Below are 23,107 nucleotides of genomic sequence, written 5' to 3'. Positions count from 1 at the left end.
GGTTGCCTTTTTGCATCACAACAATCCTACATTCTAAATAGCATGTGTTGCATACTGCAAGTCACTCTATTAACCCTGAGACAACTTCTTTAAGAAAAAAATGCAACAAAAGCAAATTTGTTTTTGTTTCATTATGTGTTCTAATGAGAACTTTTGAGAGGTACAACCATTTGCTATTGAGATATATTATTTATGGGTAACATTTAGTTTGTTTTGTTATATATTGTGGCCACATTTGAACTAAATGTACACAGGTATAATAGCTCATTCTTAATTGCTGAAATGTGAAAACAGTTTGCCAAATCCAGCCTCATTTTCACCATCATTCCCAGTTCAGAAAACATTTAAAGAATCTTAGCAAGCTTAGTCCCAGTTTTCCTTAAGCAACAAGAAGTCTATCAGTGCCTCCAGGCAAAGAACATATTTTCTTACAATGTTCTTCAGGTGTTTTAGATTGCAGTTTTTCAATAAAACCACAGAGAATTATTATAGTTCAGTATCAAAACACAATTCTTTCCACTGTTTTACCACACTCTTACTTTTAAATTGCATATACCATTATTGTTATTCTGTGTGTTATCTGATTACTTTTAGCAGGAAAATAGAAATAAGCATTTCTTTAAACTGTGGCCACAATCTAAAATGACATTTAAAACTTTCCTCATCTTTGCTTATAACACTTGCTCCCCTATCTGGATTGTTAAGCATTTTGCTTGGTTCTTCTAATGAAAGAGTATGGATGTGATATTTTTCCCTAATAGGATTTGCCTTCCTAGTCTTGTCTCCTGTCTGATCTGCATGCACTTTTCACTGTCATCAACAGATGGCACTGGAGCACTTTATAATCCTTGTGCAGAGAAAAAGATGTAAAGGAAGATATTTTCGAACTAGAAAATATTTGGTGTCTCAAATGAGATAAGATTCCTCAGCTGCCATGCTCTGTTTGCTTGTGGGAGACAATTGATCCTGTAGTTCCCCCCATGTATATTATCTATAGGTAGTCCTTGATTTACAACCACAATTCAGACCAAAATTTCTGTCATAAGTCATTGTAAACATAAGTCAAGTTAGAACTGATTTGATGACAGCATTTACAGTGCTTATTAAACAAATCACGGTGGTCATTAAGCAAACCATCTGGTCATTAAGTGAACCCAGCTTCCCCAGTGAGTGCTTTTTAACAGAAATTGGCAACAAAAGTTCCAAATCATGTGACCATAGGATGCTGCAACTTGCAATCATATGACTGCAAGAGTGATACAATGGTCATAAGTGAAAATACAGGTCACAACTCAGTGTTTTTTCTAAGGCTGCTGTAACTTTGAATCGTGGTTAAATTGTCCATTAAATTGATAAACTTGGGTACCTTTAATTCTAGCACAACACTAATCTCTGTAGCACACTTGAACATCTCTATGTTCATTTGATATGAACATAAGTATTCACTAGATTAGAGATCTTAATTTGCATAGAATAGTGTGAGCATATTTGGGTTTTGGTTGTGCTTATAGTTTAAGGGCAAAAATGTGCCAAAAAGTGGCTCATAATGTTCAGATGCTTAGTGAAGAATAATGTCTATGGCATGACTATGACTAAGGTACTTAATTCTACCCTTTTCTTACTAAAAACATTATTTCAAAGCATCAGTTGTACATGGGATGTAATAGGAGTGACTAGAAAAAGAACTATAACATGGGTGTCAAACTCACATCGTCACGGCAGCATCACGTGATGTATCAGGACTTTTTCCACCTTCACTAAACGGGGCGTGGTCAGCGTATGACACATCTGACCCATAGGCCAGGAGTTTGACAGCCTTGAACTAAAATGTATGATATGAAAGGAAAAGAATGATGTCTTTTTTTAATAAAAAATTTATTTGGGTTTTCACAAAACATAATACAAGTAAAATTTCTTTTTTTGAGAATAGCATGGTCCCAGCTTATCACTTCTCCATACAGACACAAATTCAATTTCATATTCATCTTTGTGTTCTATTCCATATCTTATTACTATTTTAACATTTTCTCAATAATTTTTCCCTTTCCTTAGTTTTCTCAATCTTACTTTTAATTATGTCATTCCTTTCTAAATTCAATTATATATATATATATATCTATATCTTTATATTTCTAAGTTTCAATATCTTTCTAGTCATTATATTTATACTTTTGTTTGTCCTGTTTCAATTTCATATTTTCTTTTCTCATTAAACAAAATTTTTCCCTGTAGTTACTAATTGGAGTATGACACCTTTGTATCTTTTAATTTTTATCCATTCAAACTCTTATTTAAACTTCAATTTATGCCTTTACAATTAAAACATTCAATATTACACATAACTTCCAGTCAAATTCTGCTTGGTACATTCTTAAAATATGCACTAAGTTCTTAAAGAGACTATATATATATATATAAATATATATAAAATAAATAAAATACGCATTCTATTCCAATTCAGCTCTATCATTAATGTTAGTTATAATCTTTGACATCTTTAACATTTCTTTTCAATAGGGTATCATAATTCTAGGAACACTTATATTTCCATAATTTTTTCATGTTTCTTTCATATTCCACTTCACTTAAATTTTTATAACATTTATAATAATTAAAATGTTCCCCTCCTTTCCTAATTTCATTCTCTTTATTTCATTTATTTATTAAACATTCCATTACATTACAATGACTATTTTATCTATCATTTTAATCTATCACACTTGTTTCGTATTTTCAAAGTTCATTTCTATTTCTAATATAACAATACTATCTTATGTACCCTTGCAGAATCCTCCTTTCAATTAAGTTTTCACCCATTATCTCTGGGTCTTCTAAATAGGCTTATACCCTTAATCCTTGTACGTTTTCCCTGTTTCTCTATGTCCTGTTTCTGTCCTTTATAATTTCTTTTCCTTTCTCTCTTCTCCCTCTTCTTCTCCCTTCCCTTTTTGACTCCTTCTAATTCTGATTCTGTCTTCTGTAATCCTCTCTTCTGTTTCTTCCTAATGTTGTAATTACTTTTCAAACTATTCTTTTTTGGGGTTGTTTTTTTCAAATCTTAAGTTTTTCACTCTCTTTCCCCCCTTTCCTTTCTTTTCCCCACATAGAAATACTTGGTCATTCAAGATGGCTTCTTCTTTGTCCCGCCCTTCTTGTTCTACAGGCATTTCTTGTTGTTTGTCATAGTTCAGGATCTCCATTTCTAAAAATTGAAATACGAAGCCAAAAGAACCTTTTCCTTCTTTGCATCTTCTGTTTTTAAGTTCCATTCTCAATTCTTCCAAGAGTGATACCATTTTAAAAACTTTTAAACAACCACCCGATTAATTTTAGTCCTTTAGATCTGACAGCCAAAAATCTAAAAATCACCAAGTAATCCAAATAATCCAAAGCTGTTTCTTCTTGGTTCTTTTTTCCACTTTCTCTTCCTGGGATTCTCTTATTTTGTTACAAAGTTTCAGTTAAAATGTATCTTTTCGGAATCTTGTTAAAGTTTCACTGTTAATTCCTTTCACTTCCAGGTGGTCTCCTCCATTTTCTCAGATCCCACCCTTTTGTTTTCTTCCTTCTTTTAAAAGTTTTTGAGAATCCAGAAATCTTTATTATTATTTTATTTTCAGCTTAAATACCTGTTAATGTCAAAGTGGATTTTTGCCGGTTTCTTGCTTAAATCTGTTAGTTGTCAATATAGGGAAGAAAAGAAAAAAAAACAAATCCTTTCCTCTCCCTCTCTCATTCGCTGCTTCAAAGTCTTCTTTGGGAACAATGTTGTTCTTTATAATTCAAATTCCAGGGTACCTTATATTGTTGCTTTTTCAGTTCAACCCGGTCAACCAAAACTGTCTCTTCTTATCTTCCTCTTGCACATTCTTTTCCAGTCAAATTCTTCTTTGAGGTGGCCATTTCTGACCACCACTGCAACTGCCTTCAGGAAAGGCAGTAATGGCCAGCTGGGGAGGAGAGATGTGACTCTCCTCGACCCTGCTGTCAGTCTTTCCCCTCTTCACCACCTCTATGGGGTGGCTTAGCCCTAAAACCAGCTGGCTCAGAGCGCTCCAGCGGCGAGCTCAGATCGAAACTGTGCACGATCACAGATTTTGGTCTGTCGTCAAAGAACCTCAAACCGAAAGACCGATGTCTTTTTATAAAACCAAGAGAAAGGGGAAAGCTATACAAAAATTAACTATGGTCTGGTCCTGTTTAGTGAAGGTATAGGTTTAGTTATGAATAGGTGATGAAATATTTCAAAAAATATTAATTGGTGTTATATATGTAGGTTGGTATATATACAAAACTAAGGATACATAGATTGACAATGTTTATGATAGCTTTGTAGGTGTCAAAGGAGCAAGCTGCATAATGCAGTAGCCCTCATGTTCAACTTGGTATATCCATGTTACATATTGTGTATCTACAAGACTCTATTCTCCAGGTAGATTCTATCCATCCAGTGAGATCCAGTAGGTGAGAACTCAATCCCTAAGAAATCTTACCAGAAATGTCGAGGTTAACCTTCACTGTAGGAGTTCCTATCCTATGGAATAGCCTCATCTAGAAGACAATAAAATCCTGGCTCTTCTGGATGGCCTTGAGAATAGCTGAGATGGCTGCATGACTCCTGATGTTGTTATACCAGAATATTATGCATCATTATGTTCTTACTCACATTATAATTTAACCTAGCTACTGTTCAGATTTGCTTTGAACTGGAGTGGTATATAAACCCTAGAAAATAAATCCTACTGGCTGACATTTAGATTCATTGAAGTTCAGTGAATTTGGAGAGGACCAGATTGAGAAAACATGTATGCATATCCAGAAAACGACCTCTAATTGTTGTGGGAAAATTGACTATATAATAAATGTCTTTTCAAGAGAAGCAAACTCAAATGTGACCAAAAATCCCACCAGTATATTCTAAAATAATCTGTTTTACCTCAGTGGTGGGATTCAAAAAAATTTACTACCAGTTCTGTGGGCGTAGCTTGATGGGGGCATGGCAGGGAAAGGATACTGCAAAATCATTCACTCCCTACCCCACTAACCTGCTTTCCAGCTCCGTTCTCCTGTGAAGGGCAACAAAAGACCCAGTCGATCAGCTGGGACTCAGAAGGCAGAGAATAGATGGAGGCAGGGGCAGTCAGAGGTGGTATTTGCCGGTTCTCCAAACTACTCAAAATTTCCACTACTGGTTCTCCAGAACTGGTCAGAACCTGCTGAATACCACCTCTGTTTTACCTGCTGAATTGTTAATGGCAATTACAAATATCAAAGAAATAGATATTCTGGTTTTGCTGTCATTAATTTCTAGATTAATTTTACTGCAGACATTAGAAATATTTCATGGACTGAATGATCTGACTCATTTAAATTATTTATGAAAGATAGGTCTTGTTCTGAACAGATGCATTATAAAAAAAGTGCTTCATTTTAGCAAGATTATATGCCTAAATATACAATAATCCTGATTTAATTGTGCAACCATGCCAGTTGACTCAAGAATGAAGCCTACTATTTTTCTGGGATTTACTCCCTGACTTATAACCCACTTAGTTGCTCAGGCTCACCAGATGTGCTCGATTAATTCCCATAATCACTTAGGAATTTATCTGGTAGCCATTATAGCTGAGTAATTTTAGAAACTTGATACACATTTGATGACATCAAGCTGGACACAGCTGCCATAAGTTCTATATTAATTCATAATATTACAATCTACATATTTCATTTGGATAAGTTTGTGAAGAAGAGAAGCTTCCTTATTGCATCAGATTCACAATTCCTCCATCCCAAAACCATTTATTAATATACTACTTATTTGTACTTTGTCACTATTTCCATGGAAAGCATTTTCAACCATGTGAACATACTTTATATCTATGATTTATTATCATAAATCCATACAGGTTGTCCTTACTTACCTATCACAGTTGGGACTGGCATCTCTATCAAGCAATGAGATCATGAAGTAAAATGTTATGTGACCATGCCTGACTTACAATGTCAGTTCAATTCTGGTTGCAGTTGTTAAGTGAATCACCACAGGTCATTAAATATATCTTGTGATTACAACTAACAACTTTCTACCAGCTTCTCCATTGATTTTGCTTGTCAAAAGCTGGATGTGACTGTGGGATGTTGCAACTGTCATAAATGTCCACCAGTTGCTTAATGCTCAAATCCTGACTGTGGTAATGCTGTAATGTCCACAACTTTGAGAACCATTTGCAAGTCTCCTTGTTCAATACTAATCATAATTTCAAACAGTTGTTAAATTAGTGCCTGGTAAATAGGGACTGCCTCTGCTGGCAGTTTCTAGTAAAATTTCCAGTTTGGAGTGTTAGGTCTATGAGGATAATAATATTTAGAGTCTCATAGATTCAAGACTTCATGAAATTAATATAGGTGTTCTCAAACTTTATAGTATCAGGCCACCCCCACCATAATTTATAAACATATGTGCTGCCCAATGGATAAAAAAAACACTTCTTGGGATTATGGTGAGGTAAGAAGTAAATACACTACTTCCATTTAAAAATTAAATTTTAGTCCATTTATTAGATGAAATTGTAAGGCAAAATGAACTCCGGCTTTTTTGCCTATGCAAGCCTGAATAAGTTTTTTAAAACATTGATACCTCTGGGAGGCAGACCCAGCTCATTGCTTAATAACCTTACAACCAACACTTCTCAATGCCGTTTAAAGAGTTAACAGCAATAGCACTTAGATTTCTATATATCTTCACGGTGCTTTACAGCCCTCTCTAAATGGTTTACAGAATCAGCATATTGCCCCCAATAATCTGAGTCCTCATTTTATCAACCTCAGAAAGGATGAAAGGCTGAGTCAACCTTGAGCCTGGTGAGTTTTGAACTGCCAAGCTGAAGACAGCCGACAGTCCGCAGAAGTAGCCTCCAGTACTGCATTCTAACCACTGCACCATCACGGATCTAAGCTTGAGCAGTGATCACAGAATCCTAGTTAACTACTAAACAGAAGAGGGAGGCGAAAAATTAAAAAGGAGAAAGTAAGCTGAAAACAGCACTCCATGTTTGCGTCTTATAACAGCAATTCTAAGATATAAACACAAATTTAAGTCAAGTACCTGTAGCCTTGCTCCTGCAGCCACTTCTTATAAATGTTACTGTGTGAAGGCAAATAATCCAGACTTTCGTGGACTGAATGTTCATCTCCCTTCTCTTGAAGACTGTTTTTTCTGGAGCAATAACTATTGTTAGAGTTCCCTTTGCATTGAAGATCTAGAGAGTCAATCAAATCGGGCTGCTCTTCTGCCAGCAACATTTGATCTTCAGCACCACCTGTGCACCTCTTGTGAGAAAGCAGGATTGACATAAAATCACAGTTCACCAAAGATTGTAGCTTGCAAAGTTGTCTTGCTACCCAATAGGATGGGTGGCAAATTCAACAGGAGGAAAGAATGTACAAGACGAACTTGCTGACGTTGTGGGTTGGATTATTTTGGGGCTGCAAGATATAGATCCAACGTGTTTGCGGCATCTACAGCCAGCCAGAACCAGAGCTTGCACTGTACAGTAATCTTCTCACTGGAAGAAACTGGCATGCAACAGATTGGATTTTTTTTAAAAAAAAAAATTCTTGAACAGAGGTGACTTGAAATGATAGGTTTAGGAATTAAGCAGCCACTACAAATAATTTGGCAATGTAATACAAAACTGTATTCCTTTTATTTATTAAGTAAAATCAAACCAGAATTCCGAATGCTGCAGAAACATTACATAACAAGGCAGATATTAAGGACTATTGTATAAATCAAGTGATAAGGCCCATTGCCAATATGTAAGTGTATTTGAGTTTGCTGCTGTTGCTGCGGCTCCGTTGTGCTGCTACTATTTACTTTCTCTAAATAAAAGCAAAAGCAGCCCCGTTTTTCTCATCTCAAGAGAAATGTAAGCATACGGGGAAAATGATGAGAACAAGAATTTCTCATTTGCTCACAAAGGAAGATTAATAGTGAATGCATTTTGAGGATTGTAGCAATTATTTGGGTCAATTATTTGTGTGACCCAAGTACAGAGGCATTTTCTCTCCATACAAATACATGTACACGTTACATCCTCAGCGATGACTTCTATGGAAGATTACCTGTCTTGGCTGAAAACGGAACACACAAAATTTCCCAGTATAAAATCTTGAGGTATACTTCCACATCCATCATGAAACAAGCTGGAGAGTGGAGCATGTTATTTTGTGTTTGTGCGTGGACACTAGCATCACACAAATCCTTATGAAAGTTAAATGAAATATTCTTTTATATATATATAGAATTGATAGGCAATACGCATAAAATAGTAGCATACAGGAATGAAGGAGACAATCTATGACAAAATCTTCTGAATAGATAGTGCCAGTTAATGTTTCTAAGAAACACATTTCCTTTCTTCTTGTAGCACTATGTTTACTGTAAACTGGAAAACAGTATTAACACTGCCTGTTTACGTAAGAAGGCTTGTCAAGTCATAACTTAAAAGTTTTGCACCAGTGTCATTATTTACGTAGCACAACAATGGAAGAACACTGTAGCATATCAGGCAGGTTTTTTGTTTTTCTTTACAACATAAAAATGGAAGAGACACATTAAAATGTAATTAAAATTACAAACTCTTGAATCTCTTTATGGGCATAGCATGATTTACAGTTTTCATATAGAGCAACATCACTGATATCTGGAATAGGGCGAAAGGGATGGTGACCTTCTGACCAGAAGGACTTTATCAAACTGTCAAAAAGCTTCATTTCTTTGAATATGAAGCCATTTGAATATGGCTATCTTGGCTGTGGAAAGCAAGCAAGCAATCTTTTTTTTATTGTAAATGAATGAATAAATAAAATTTCTTCCACAGGACAAACAGTAGAGGCCTGTGCATATAATTAAACATCTTTTATGAAGTGTTTATTGGGGTGAAAATGTAATAAAATTATCCTGAAGCGTACGATCCAATTCATTTCCTTGCTGAGAGATAATACCCAATGTATTCTTGTATTACGTTAACCTACAATAAATAAGACAGAAGTTTTAATTCTATGCTATAGTACTCCAACTCATGGTCAGCTATGAACCTTTTCCATTTCATGTGCTTCACTCAAAAAAATATTTTAGCAATTTGTTTTTACAAGATGCAGTAAAGCTTAATTAGAAAAGGACAAGCTAGATTAATGGAGGATGTAAAGGTCTATTGCCCATGGCAGCCAGGTCAGTAATAGCAGGTGATTGAATGCAATGATGATGAAGAGGTAGCGTTTGCCTGGAAAAGCCAATTCCAGGGAAATTCCTTCTTATAGTCTAACACAGGGGTCTTCAAACTTGACAGCTTTAAGACTTGTGGACTTCAACTCCCAGAATTCCTCTTCCAGTCATGTTAGCTCAGGAATTCTGGGAGTTGAAGTCCACATGTCTTAAACTTGCCAAGTTTGAAGACCCTTGGTCTAACAGGTCTAACATTGCCAGTTTCAGAATCTTGTTTAAAGGGCATTACTCAACATCAGCAACTTTTAAGATATATGGACTTCAACACCCAGAGTTCCCCAGCCAGCATCAGAATTCTGGGTATTGAAGCCTGCACATCTTAAAGTTGCTGAGGATGAGAAACACTAGTTTAAAAGATGCCTCTCCATTTTGCAAAATCTAAGCCTAACAGTATTCATGTTTGGGGGGAAACAGATTTTTGTTGGGGGAGTATTTATTAGATTCACAATACTGGGAGATTGGGGAAAGGGGCTTCTCCATGCAGATGTTATTTTGTTGTTCTTTAGGCCTCGTAACAGCATGATTATCTTTGAGCAAACATACAGCTTAAAAATGGCACTTGTTCCAAACATTTATTATAGGTAACTACAGTGAGACAATCAAACAAACACTGAGAAGCCAATGCAGTCCACACACATTAGAAAACAGAACACTAATAATGTACTATTCTCAGTATATCAGAATGAGTCAGACCCTCAAAAAAAAAAAAAAAGATCACTCATAGAAAGCCGGTGCAATACATTTTGCTGCCTGAGGGAAAAGACAAGATGATATCTCTTTATTCAACAGACATCAGCTGACCATGTTGATGGCTGCATTTTGTTTCAGTCACCAAGATCGCTTAGACCTTGGAGCCATCATTTGATGCACACAACTCTGACCCCACAACTTCCCAAATCCTTATCCCTCAGTACTTGCTGAGGTAGCTGCTTTTTTTTCACAGTAAGGACAAACCTGCACCCCCGAAGGCTGGGTTGACACATCACTAACTCTGTTCCATAAGGTAATTTTAGTTTTAGCTTAATGTGGTGTGTTAGCCCAGTAATTGTGGCTTATATCAGATAATTGATGGCTTAGTATTGCATATGAACCAGGCCATAATGGCTTATTAAAACAAGCTATGGCTTAGCACTATGTGTGAAGCCTGAATTGTGTATCATACATGGTCTGATGTATTTGTACTTAATAATATATTTTCATTTTGTATATTGTGTGACTTCTGCAAATTCTGGATTCTTCCAGAAACCATGGTTAGAAAATAATGGCTTAGTACAAAGTTTAAACCCATTCTCATACTTGTTAATTAACCTTTCGTAATAACCTTTATTTCCAGGCACATTTTTTAGAAATTATTGTGCACTGGGATTTAGGAAGGAAAAACATTTTTGCTTGCCTTATTTATACTGTTATCTCATATACATATTTTACACCACCAAACAGATAATTTAAGGCTGATGTCAAGTTGCCCTGTCTATACATGGCTCTGTGCTCAAGGAACTTTGTTTTTATAAACTTATTAATATCATTACACTGAAAAGTTGCCAAGCTTTAAAGGGAAAAGGCACAAAGTGGCTTTAGGGGAATAATTCATCAACCTTCAAGGCTCCTCCAGTTGTTTTTTGCAGCTGCCAGTCATACTGTTCCACACTTTTCACTCCTGGCACCTCAGTTCATGTGATCTAGATCTTGTATGTAGAATCAGGTAGTCAGTCATATATATACTCCTAGTTTATCAAATTAAGTCCAGATATAATCCTTATCAAGGAAAGAGTAATATTATGTATCAATAAATTATAGTGGAATGAAAATGGAAAAGCTGGTCACTTTGGAAATGTATCTATCAGAATTTTTCAAAAAGAAAGCCTTCTTATGATTAGATTATCATAGTGGAGGGTTTTTTCTCAAAATGGTAGGAGCTATGATAAAAGAATGTATGCATGTAAATATAATACATACACACTAAAAAATTAAGTTCCATTACATTCAGAAAGCTCATAATCTAGCAAGATACATTTGGGAACTCAGGTTTTAGGCTTACTTACCATGTGTATATTTAGGGCAATTTCCTATAAGACAATTTGTAAGATATAGATACCCAAATATAAAACGTGTAACATGTAGTTATGAAGGCCACATCATGAAGAAACTGCTGTTTACTTTTAATATATCTGAAAATATGAATTAACCTTTTGATTTCCATTTATTCTGAAGGTAGAAGCTGCAAACTACAGTTCATGAAACAAAATTTTAACATTTTTTTAGCAGAAAGCATCCCTTAAACAGCTGCTTACCCTGTTCATTAATTTAAAAGGAACAAAGAAAAAAAAAGAATTTATTCCTAAATTAATGTCTCCTCTCATGTAAAACAAAGGTGGCAAAAATAAAATATTTTTAGAATTAATATTTACATCCTGCAAACAAGATTAGGCTGAGCTAATAAATTATCCATCCACAATGGCTACACAGATCAGAAGCTTCTTGTACCCTAGATAGTACCTTAGTTGCTGGCATATGAATAACAGACATCTATTTGTAGAAGAAGGGGTTTGCATGCGTATTTCAATCAATATGAAAGGGAAAAAAATATAAGGCAGAATGAATTTTCAACACCTTAATGTCCATCTAAGGCTCCTTGAACCATCGAGCAGCAATTGCACAAAACACAAAAGCACCTAAAAAGTCAGCTACAACATACTTACAAGGAGTTGCATCTTTCCCCTCTTATTATTTTTAATACTATATCTGCTAATAGCAAAGAGAGTTTAAGAATTCAACATACGAACTGAGTATCACAAAAGCAAAAAGGTTACAATTAGAGGGCCATTTAGTTCAAAATTAAAGAAAAAGAATAACACATGCAGTGTCTAATATAACTGGTTCCACTAAAATTGCTCCAGCAGCCTAGATACCAAGAAAAAGAGTAATTAAGACAAGATTAGGAGCAACATTTGACTTATCAATCTTGTAGGGTACTGCCAGTGTAAATTTAGAAATAGCACAGCCTCGGGGGATATTTTTCACATTTTATTTACATTTGAAGACTAACTTTATTCTCAATCACATATCCATACACCTATTTCCTTTTTTTGTTTGTTGGTTTCACTAAAACTTAAATGCATGGTTTATTAGAACGAAGACTGTAAACAAATATTTGCAATGTCCATTACATGAAACACACAGGAGCTGCTTAAAAGAAAATCATTCCCCCATTTTATAAATACAAGTATCAAAACAATCCTGACCATATTCTGAAACACTACTAGCAGTCAGCACCCACACATTGCAAAAATTAAACAAATTGAGCAATGGTATTTGCAGTACCTGCTACTTAATTGTTTTAATCTGCAGCTCTTTCACTAAAGCAAGATGGATAAAGCATGCCATTAGTTTTTTTTTCTTCTTGCAAAGTTTCTGAAACATTATTCCACAGCAACCTGACACTTCCGATCATGCGCTCATCTTGAAACACTGGAGTTCCAAATTTAGGCTACTTCAGGCTTATGCTTAAAATGATAGTGCTTGGTAAAGAGGAAAAAATTGTGCTGCCTTTTTTCTCTGATTGTGCCTGAAAACATATGGGGCATACATATACATATATATTCTTTCAATGTCCAGATCATATACACCAGCAGAAACTCTTAATGTGTGGGTGGTTTGCATTGTGAAATTGAATCAAGACATTAACATAAGTAGAAGTTGTTTAAGACAAGTTTGGGATTCAGCTAAAATTAATTGTTGTAAGTTTGCCCTTCTGGAGGTTGTGGAAGCTTCATATTTTCTTTGGACATCATTAGACGCCTTAACTCTTGAAGTAGAACTTTAATGCTATAAGAATTTTGCCATTTTGCTAACACTGGTATGCTCCGTGCATCCACCTATAAAGAAAGAAATAATACATTTAAACTGAGAATGTAGAATAATTTATTCTAGAATAATGTCAACAGAGCATGTATATTTCAGAAAATATGAACACAAATTTAAACTTGTGGATTGATGTTTAAACTGCTGCATTAATTTGTAAATGCAAAAATTGAGACTATTGATTATTGCACATAAAAGAAATTATAGATCAGTGTCTCAAATAAGAACCTTTATTTTAATGCCCTTTGATTTTTTTTTAAACCCAAGCTATAGAGCAGGGGTATCAAACACACGATGACAAGTTGTCACATGACATATCACAACCTTTTCCCCTGGGGTGGGCGTGGCCAGCGCGTGATTCATTTGGCCCACAGGCCAAATGGGTTTAGATAACCCTGCTATAGAAGGATGCTTTCAAGGAATGAATATAATTTTTCAACAATTCAAAAATGGAAAAGCGTATGAAAAGCAGTAAATAATTTATGCGTATACATATATTATGCTGTCATATTCAGGAAATACTGTTTAACTGTTAATATGCTCCAATTACTTTTTCTGGGAATAGTACATCAAACATTCAATGACACTGCTTTATCTTTAAAAAAATACTCAGCTATTCATATTTAATTTCTGGAACATGCATAACGATTGAATTTTAAAATAGAAATTCTCATATAGTATTCTTCAACAGTTTGCAGATACAATCTCATTAATTGTTTATCTATCTATCCAGGACAGTTCAATTAGATCTATACATTAAGAGGATTATCAGAAACAGACATATTTAGCATCTCCTCCATCAAAGTCTTCTTGCAGCTGCCATGGTAAAATGAGATTACAGTTCCCACTACTCCCTCTCACTATGCAGTTCCCATGCAGTTCCATGATTTACTAATTGTTGGTAAAAAATAAAAGGCTACTAAATTAAAAGTTTTAGTTTTACTATTAGTTACTAAATATCCTATGAGCTATTTTATATCTGAATCAAAATTTTAATACTGTGGTATATTTACCAATATGCAATTTTTAAAAAATTGTAATCAATCTCCACATCATTTTGGCAATAGTTATAGTGGTGCAGATATACCGCATATAGTTACACACAGTACATGACAACTTTTAAAGAGGTTCCTTAACTCTAAACCCAACCTCTCCTGCCAAGCAGAGTCCTTCAACAACTTTCCTGCCAAATTAATTGGCTCATTTTGCATCCAACTTACCATTCCATTGGAATTATTTATTCCATTCATATTAATTTTAGTTACAAATCTAACTGTTGGAGGTGCTTCAGGATATTTAGGCCCACACTCTACTTTCAAGCTGTATATTCTGTTTTCATAATTTGTCTAATAAACAGAGAAGACAAAAAGTTAATCATAATGAAGATATGCATTCACAATTTTAAGAAAACAACTAAAGTCAGCCATATTTCAGGGCTGGTAGACTTTTACTGAGCAAATACAGCAGAAATTGAAGAATGCTAGGGATAAATTACAATATTCACTTCTGTTAATCAGCTGATTAATATATTTTAGGCTTTTTTAGGAGTTACATTTACAGCCTTTCTAATTAACTGTAGAACTATCACAATTCCAAAGGACTTGTTTGTAAACCTAGTTTCAATTTCACCTAAATATGTGTATGCACAGGAACCCAAACTGAATAGGGAAAAGTAATACAATATTTTCAATTTAATTAATATAAGCATGGCCACCACATGATTATCTGTTTGCTTCTGTATGTGCATTATAGACTATTTTAAGCATACTAAAGATTTTAGCCAATATTAAAAAAAAAAATAAGAGAAATTTGAAAATATCTATTCCTATAAAAATCCCCAGTAATTGTTCCAATAATCAATTTTACATTCTTAAAAAAACTTTGAGAACTCCTAACACTTATTTGATTCTCAAGTTCTTCCAGATGTTATTTATTTTTATAAATAATACTTAGTTTTTGAAATGCCAACCTTGGCACGCCATGATAGTTCAACTATAGCTTCTGAACCTAAAATAATGTGCATATCTGACAGAACAAAATAATTGTGGCAAATGCAATCAATTTATCAAAAATGCAGAACTTGCTGAATAAAATCAATTTCTTTAAATTTGTAATAGCTTGAAGATAAATATCAAAACGAATTATATTTAGAAGCTAATCATATTTCCCTTTTCAACTTAACCAACCTATAAATATTTTCTTACAACCCAGTTTTTTCCACTGAACAATATGCTTTCCATGTACACTTATTTATTTTTATGCTGCCTTTATCATTTTTATAAATAAGGGCAGCAAATATGCTTAATACTCTATCTTCCTCCTATTTTCCTCACAATAACCCGGTGAGCTGGCCTGAGAGGAAGTGACTAGACCAAAGCCAGCCAGCCAGCTTTCATGGCTAAGGCAGGACTAGAACTTAAATTTGTTCGTTTCTAGCTTTATGCCTTAAATTTTGCTGCTATTATATTCTGATGTATAGTGACCTTTCAGATTCACAAATTCATGGTTGTGCAATGATTGGATTATATATAAATTTACAAATCAGGTTTCCCCTTATGCAAGGGTATTTCCTGATCTCAAAGGCTTCCCTATCTCTTTACTGCAGATTTGAGGACTGCCTAGAAATGCAGTCATTAAAAATAATTTCTGCTGGCAGAATGGTATCCACAAGATAACAACCCATTAAGGTAGAAGGTTTCTTCACACCTGTTTATTTCCATTTTCCATACTTGCTCAAGAAGCAATTCAGATTTTGAGCTAAAATAATACAAAATGACAGTATTTAGGGCACTGTCCTAACTAGAATAAAATGTTGGTTATTATTTCAATAGATTGTTTCTGTGTACAAGTAAAAAGTAAAGTTATTTCAAGTCAAACTTGATTCCTGGTGACTATGGATATACTGCTCTCTGCAGCAATATGGAAGTTGTTCGACAATGTCATCTTTGTTTCTTTTCATCTGGTCTATATCCCTGGGAATCCTCAGTTTTCCATTCAAGTACTAACTAGCCCATGCCTAATTAGCTTCCATACCCAGATAATGTTACCCATATTAGGTGGTATATAATTATTTAATCTCTATTTGGCTTATTAATATACCATGATTAATGAAGTCATTAGTTAGCAAATGATAATGCACAAATCAAAATAGAATATATACATAAACAGAACTGAGAAAATTGTGGGCATACATCAAGCTAATCATCAGTGAAGTCAATTCTGCTGATTGAAGATTAGTCTAAAAGTTAATGTTACAAAATATGGTATCAATTGCTTCCTCTCCTAGATAGAATGGTATTCAGCATAAAGATTACAATTATATTATTATAATTAAAACATTCTAGTTAGAACTAACTCTTAAAGCTTCAGGCAGTGAAGTTGCAAATAGTGTATTTACTGGACCTAAATAAGGAGGGTTTACAATCCCCTATTTTCAATCTGGATTCAGATTAACTGAAACTCTATGAATTCCAACACAAAATTTAAATATAAAGCAATAACAAAATATGTTTAGGCTTCAAAGGAGAAAAACCTTCTATACCGCCAACATATGACACATTTGGCAAAACAGGAAGGAATCCTTAATAAATGAATAATTATAGTATTATAGATTCTTCATTGATTTTTGTGCAATAAACAGAAATATTTTCTGGAACTTTGTAACAGATACACAAAGGCCCTGACTTTAAGTCTAATTGTGATTTTCTACATCAGGGGTGTCAAACTTGATTTCAACGAGGGCCACATCAGGGTTGTGTTTGATCTCAAGGGGCCATGGTTGGGGGGGACAAGGCGCGTGGCCAGCTTGACATCACTCACTGAAGCTCCGGTTTCAGCCGCAAGGGCCTCCTGCAGCCCTCTGCCAGCAAAAATGGAGCTCAGGGAGGCCACAGGCAGCTATTGGTCTTTTTCCGGGTGCAATTCAAGGTTGTTATTACCTTTAAAGCCCTACATGGTATGAGTCCAGGTTACCTGAGGAACTGCCTCACTCCAATGGGACTGGCTTTCTCCACACGCACCAGCAGAGGAGGCATGGTATAGGCTTCAGCGGCTAAGGAATTTCAGCTGGCTGGGTCCAGGAAAAGAGCATTCTCTGCCATGGTTCCTGCACTTTGGAACATCTTATTCCGAGATGAGATTGGCTGCCGCTCTCCTAAACTTCTGCAGGAGGCTGAAGACCTAGCTCTGCCAAATGGCTTGGGGGCCCTAATGAGGAACATCACACCTGTTCCCTCCCTCATCTTTTAATTATAATTTTATCTGGATGGGGACTTCTATTTTTACTCTGTTAGATATATTTATATGTGACAATTTTAATGTTTTATGCTTTGAGCCATCCAGAGTCATTTCATTATGAGATGGGCAGCAAATAAATTTAATAATAAATAATAATTCCCTCAACAGCGCTGAGCAAATCCTCAAACTTCTCAGTGCTAGGATCTCCATTCTGTAGAACCTCTCACAGCTTAAACTAATCAGTGGTACAATTACAAAAAAAGAAATACGAAAAGAAATAAAAGAATTATAGTACAAGCACCATCCTATTTAAAATTCTTTTATAGCAAATAAACAAAATTCATTAAATTGTGCTCAGTCCTAAGATACAAATTTATATCAAAGAGCAAAATGCTATATAATACTAACAAGGCAGTCATGTCTAAGATAAAACAGGCACAATAACTGATGTTGAGATACCAATGTAATGATACTCCAAATCCAACACCAAACACACAAGTGTAAAGAGGATGCAGTGGATGGAGGGTGGGTTTCTAAGTGGCAGGAGCTCTCATTCCCTTCTGTCTTTCACTTTATCTCACGTATGAACGGGGGGGGGGGGGGAGAGAGGCCACAAAAAAAGGGAAGGAAAAGCAATATCTCTTTGGATTCTTTAATGCAGGCCGATTGTACACACACTAATGGAAAGGGGGTGATATGCAAGAAAGCCTAATATGAGCAAGATTTTTTACTTCTGAAAATCATATCAATTTATTTGCAAACTGTAGCTATCTAGTATTATTTCAGTACTGAATCCATGGAATAAGATAACATATTTCAGTTGTACTACTATTGGAGAGGAGCACTCAAAATTCATGTATCCTTCGCTTTGTGAAATAGCTACCAGTGAGCTCTATACTCAATATAGGATTATTACCGAGTTAATGAACATATACGTATAAAGATATTTGCCCGTATTATTTTAAGTATATTGTTCATGTCTTAGATTGAGCATGTAAGAAATATTTCCAACAACAACCAAAAAGGGAAAATAATTTTTTCTAACTTCCTCTATTAGTTCCTATTACTTAAAAGACTCCTAACAAATTCCACATTTAGATTCAAAGGAAGACTTGAATGTAACTATATTAACTACCACTGATTGTGTATGTTCTCTTAAAATATGACCCAAGTGTTTCTTGTTAGAAAAATATTTAACTTGCAGCACCAACCCTTGGTGGTCCAATAATCATGCCTGTCCACCGTGTAAGTGTCATGTCTTCATCATCTTCCAGCCCCCAGCTTACTGTACCATCTCCTACTCCTTTTTGTCCCTCTTCAAGTTCTTCCAACAAGCGAAAATTACGAGGGACTTTAACTATTGGAGAGAAATGAGGCAATATTAACATTTTAAAAACAGTATTAAGAATTTATTTAACCTGTTAGTAAATATGTTTCATCTAACCCAACCATTATAAATCGTACATCAGAATGTCTGAATTTAAGTAAAACAAAAACACTTTCATGGTAAACAAAGTACATCCCAATTGAAAATTAAATCATTACACATAAAATAATGTTGTTCAAAGTCGCTCAGAGTTGCCTTGAACTGCAAGGTGAGCAGTATATAAATTAGATGGATATTTCAAATTATATGGATAAACATTTATTTTGGAATAAAACACTTTCTCATGAGTCTTATTTAAAATGATAGATTCTAAATATCAGATTTTATACTTGGAAGTCAATTCAAATCAATTTTCTGCATCAGAAAATAGGTCTTTTTTATAGTGAGGATTTTTTCAGTTCATGTTATCAATCTCCATGAAACATTATCAAATGTGAATAATCAAAACTTGACTTAATCCTTTTTCTTTCAAGAACACATAAAACCTTTTTCCATAGTGAGACACTGAAATTAGAAAGATTCTAACTATTAGAACAATTAAACAGTGGAACAACTTGCCACCAGAAGTTGTAAATGCTCCAACACTGGAAGTTTTTAAGAAGAGATTGGATATCCATTTGTCTGAAATGTTATAGGTCCTGCCTAAGCAAGAGGCTAGACTAGAAGACCTCCAAGGTCCCTTCCAACTCTGTTAATTCTATTCTACTCTATTTTATTCTAATTCTATTCTAATTTTAGAATAAGCCAGAATATGAAACCAATCTCAGATTATGATTTATAATTTCTGATTTGTTGTAAAGTTGATGACTGTAATTCTGTGGTTTAGTCAAAATAAGAAACTACAGAGTATTTCTGATTAGTTTTATTATATTGAGCAGGCAACTGATCAATACATGGGTGCTCCACAGGGCAGATAACTGACTATTGCTGTTCAGTATAGTACAGCCAGGTACAAGGTTGGTGTTCCAGAGGTTGGAAACATGGAAAAATGACAGCAATGGGAACAGACCTATGCCTTCACCTGCCAACTTGTCGGAAGCTAGCAGGGAAGGTTGCAATGATGATGTGACCATGGATACTGCAACCATTGTAAGTGGAAGCTGGTTGCCAAGTACCAGATCGCAATCACATGACCACAGGGGTGTGGAACTTTGAAGACCAGTCATACATATTGCTTATTCAGCACTGTTGTAAATTAGGACTATCTGTAATTACTATGCCTGAAAATTAAAGCCTTTTTGTTGTTAAGGTACGGGAAAAATATCTGGTGCAAAGTAAGTTTATGATATTTCATTTCTGATTCTTTGTCTAGATTAATAATTATGAAAACAGTAGTACCAATTAAGTTGATGGAATATTATGCCCACACAGTAATTTTGCTTTTGGAGGCACAAACTGAGGAAAGATCTATGGGTTTTATTAGATGGTACCTACAGCTCAAGATAGAAGTCTGAACTTTATTTTATTAAAATATACTGAAAAAATAGCAATTGTAGCTATTATGCTAAAATACACAATAAGAAAGAGACTCAATCTATTCCATGCTGAGAATTCAAACAAAGTGGAAAAGGACATCTAAGCAAATTCTAAACAGCTACCTTTTCTTACAGAAAACAGTATGTTTTATTTCTACATATTGTAAGGTATAAACACACACTATACTTGTTCAGTACATATTTATCTGAACTAGATGTAGATATACAATTGCTTTTCTCATGTAAGAAGTACTAATAGCTCCTAAATTTGTCAAGTTTTAGATAATACTTAAAAACACATGTGTATAGTATACTTTTTGAAGTAATACTAAGATTCAAAATTCTTAAGCAGATGCCTGTTGTTAAAACATTTGTGTAGATATAGATCTATTTCAAACTTAATCAAGTACTTTATTTTAAAGTAATGGCTTATTTTATTGCTTTGTATACCACACTGGACTCTTATGAGGGAGATACAAACATAAATACTGTACATTACTTACATTTAATAATTTAAGCATCCATTGTGTGCAAAACACATCCTGTTTAACAAGAATTTTTACAAATATTTACAAATATTTTACAATATTTATAGTCTAAGCAAATCAGAATATAAGGGCAGCTGCCAAAGGCCTAGTTGCCTTATCATGGCAATTGGATGCCCATGACAAACTCAAAAGTTATGAATAAACAGCATCTCCAGATAACTATGATTAATGTTCACTGATTTAACAATCCCATCTATATCAACAATTGAATAATTAGACATCAAATTAATGATCTAAGAACAGAACCTGTAGCACTAGAACATTTAGTTGAGATGCAATGATGCCGTTTCATGAACCCAAAGAACTGATTTAATCCAGATATTTTAATTAATTTTGGATACTAGAAAAATAAATTTTGTAAATTAATATATATACACACTGAATCATCATTTTATTTTTCCACACTCACTGAAATGCCACATTTTACATAATCTATAAAAACTGGGTGAATTTCGGGTTAATTTATATGTCCTCTCCACAAACATTTTTTTTAATCATTATGTGAACAATGAGGAGATATGGACAAAATACCAAGAACACCCAAGTCAGGGTAATATAAAAGATAAGGCATACTGTATGCTGCAAAGGAGCAAGAATATTCACATTTATCACACTGCCCTAAATTAAAAAAGCAGAGCCACAATCAAAAAAGGAAGAACACAAATCCCAAGCTTATATAAATTCTTAAGTGGCAGATCTTCTTTCCTGAAATCCGAAGGAAGTTAGCCAAGATGACGGAGGAGAAGGAGGAAAGCGCATGAGATTATCATATAGAAAACATTAAGAAACTTCATTCTTCAGAACCTACAGAATAAGTAAGCGAAGATGCCCGGAAAAACTCATTGGGGTTTTTTAAAGCTCTCTTAATCCAGACTTTAATGTCGGCATTTTCGAAACGAAACACGCGACCGAGTTCTGTCTGGCATGGAAAGAGCCGCATTTGTCAGCATTCTGACTGGAAAGGGATGAGACCGAAGACATTTGCACAGCCCTTTAAGCCCTGTAAGTTTCCGCCACAGAAACAGGTTCAAAGACCCAGAAAACCGCTCCCCGCCCGTCAAGATACAAAAGCCGCCTTGGAGAGCGCGTTTGACCGCCCTCGACACGTTCCTAACCCGTGTCTTGCTCTTCCAAGAGAATTCCCTGCCCCGGCACCAAGCCCTCGGCCTCTCGTCCGCTCCCCCGGGTAGAACTTCAGTCGGGCTGTACTGACGCCGTTCACACCATATCCCTCCCGAGGGCTAGTCTCAGCCCCACGCTCAAAGCCTTGTCAATCGGAGGGCCCGTCCTTCCCAACCGACGGCGCCGCAGCAAGCCCCAAATGACCCCCACCCCAATCTCAGCACAGACCTGTGGATCCAGCCATCTTGTCCAAACCCCTCCCCACCAGCCGGAAACACACTGACGGCCAGCCGTGAGTGTTGCTTTGCGTGTAACGTCATTTCCTGGAAACAAGCCTCTCCCCTTCGCTGACCTTTTTTTTTTTTTTTTGTAGTGGTGGTGGTGAGATCTGTCAATCTCACGGCTAGCATAGAATGAGGGCCTTTGCAACCAGGAAGGGAGGGCGCGATAAGCGCTGCCGCTTCGATGAAGGAATGTGGTTGGGGAAGCTGAGGCGGTTCCAACCTGTGGAATATTCTGGAGAAATCTGCTATATAGACAGTGGTCAGGAAACTGCTGCTAATGTGCTCAACGAGTATTTTACCATCTGAGTAGTTAATTCATTTCACAGCATATAATACTTACCTTTTTGTTGGGCTATGTAGTTTTGCTCAGGAACAGGCTTCCCTGGGCAGTAATCACTGGCGGAAATTCCACTGACGTATAAATTTACAGTCTGCAGACCAGTTTTTACAGATTAGGCTGGTGAGAAAGAAGATCATAGGAGTGACTAGGACGAAGAGGAAATACTTGTCAGTATTGTGTGGTTTTTACCTTGAGGAATTGTAGCTTGTCGCTTGATTTAAGATCCAGCCCTACTACTCCCAGTACTATGCTAATAGGAATTAATCGTAATGAAGCTCTGTATTTCCAAGATTCAGTCTGATGGTTTCGTCAGACTTGCCAACCTTCAAAACAGCAAAGGCCACGTGCCACGACACTTCATCACCACAGATAAGGCTATGCGCATTTAGTGCTGCTGTTATCACAGTAGAATATTTTTTAATTTTCACCATACTCATATGTGAGTGTGTTTAAGGCCTCAAAAATCGTATTTGGATTCAGTGAGTATGTTCTGTTAATAGACCTCCTTTCTGTTGGATCAGATTGAGAGTTTGTTAATGGTTGTTTTTTTAAAAGTGCAATGTGAAAT

General features: G+C 35.4%; 2 protein-coding genes across 4 annotated transcripts in view; both read right to left on the bottom strand.

The window, feature by feature from the left end:
• The window catches only part of LOC113435631 (chloride channel protein C-like), a 64,215-nt gene extending 56,607 nt beyond the window's left edge, over nt 1–7,608 (bottom strand). The window contains exon 1 of the mRNA XM_026699603.2: nt 7,106–7,608. Coding sequence (XP_026555388.2) covers nt 7,106–7,353 — 248 coding nt within the window. The 5' untranslated portion in view covers nt 7,354–7,608. The remainder of the gene's footprint in view (nt 1–7,105) is intronic.
• Nucleotides 7,609–12,297: 4,689 nt separating this feature from the next.
• On the bottom strand, nt 12,298–22,842 carry UBE2V2 (ubiquitin conjugating enzyme E2 V2). Of its 3 annotated transcripts, XM_087931224.1 has the most exons (5): nt 22,144–22,178; nt 20,749–20,787; nt 18,595–18,740; nt 14,368–14,493; nt 12,298–13,161 (listed from the first exon to the last, which is right to left on the bottom strand). In XM_087931224.1, exons 3-5 carry the CDS (start codon nt 18,637–18,639, stop codon nt 13,015–13,017), a joined length of 318 nt encoding a protein of 105 aa, XP_087787350.1. In that variant the 5' UTR covers nt 18,640–18,740; nt 20,749–20,787; nt 22,144–22,178; the 3' UTR covers nt 12,298–13,014. The 3 variants fall into 3 exon arrangements, with proteins under 3 accessions (XP_087787350.1, XP_087787351.1, XP_026554998.1); XM_087931225.1 differs by lacking the exons at nt 20,749–20,787; nt 22,144–22,178 and adding an exon at nt 22,540–22,842; XM_026699213.2 differs by lacking the exon at nt 20,749–20,787.
• Between the last annotated feature and the right edge of the window lie 265 nt (nt 22,843–23,107).

The sequence above is a fragment of the Pseudonaja textilis genome, chromosome 3, assembly GCF_049901715.1.
Source record: "Pseudonaja textilis isolate UNSWEBS1 chromosome 3, rPseTex1.2, whole genome shotgun sequence".
In the NCBI taxonomy this organism is placed as follows: Eukaryota; Metazoa; Chordata; class Lepidosauria; order Squamata; family Elapidae; genus Pseudonaja; species Pseudonaja textilis.
This window is presented reverse-complemented; position numbering and strand designations above follow the sequence as displayed.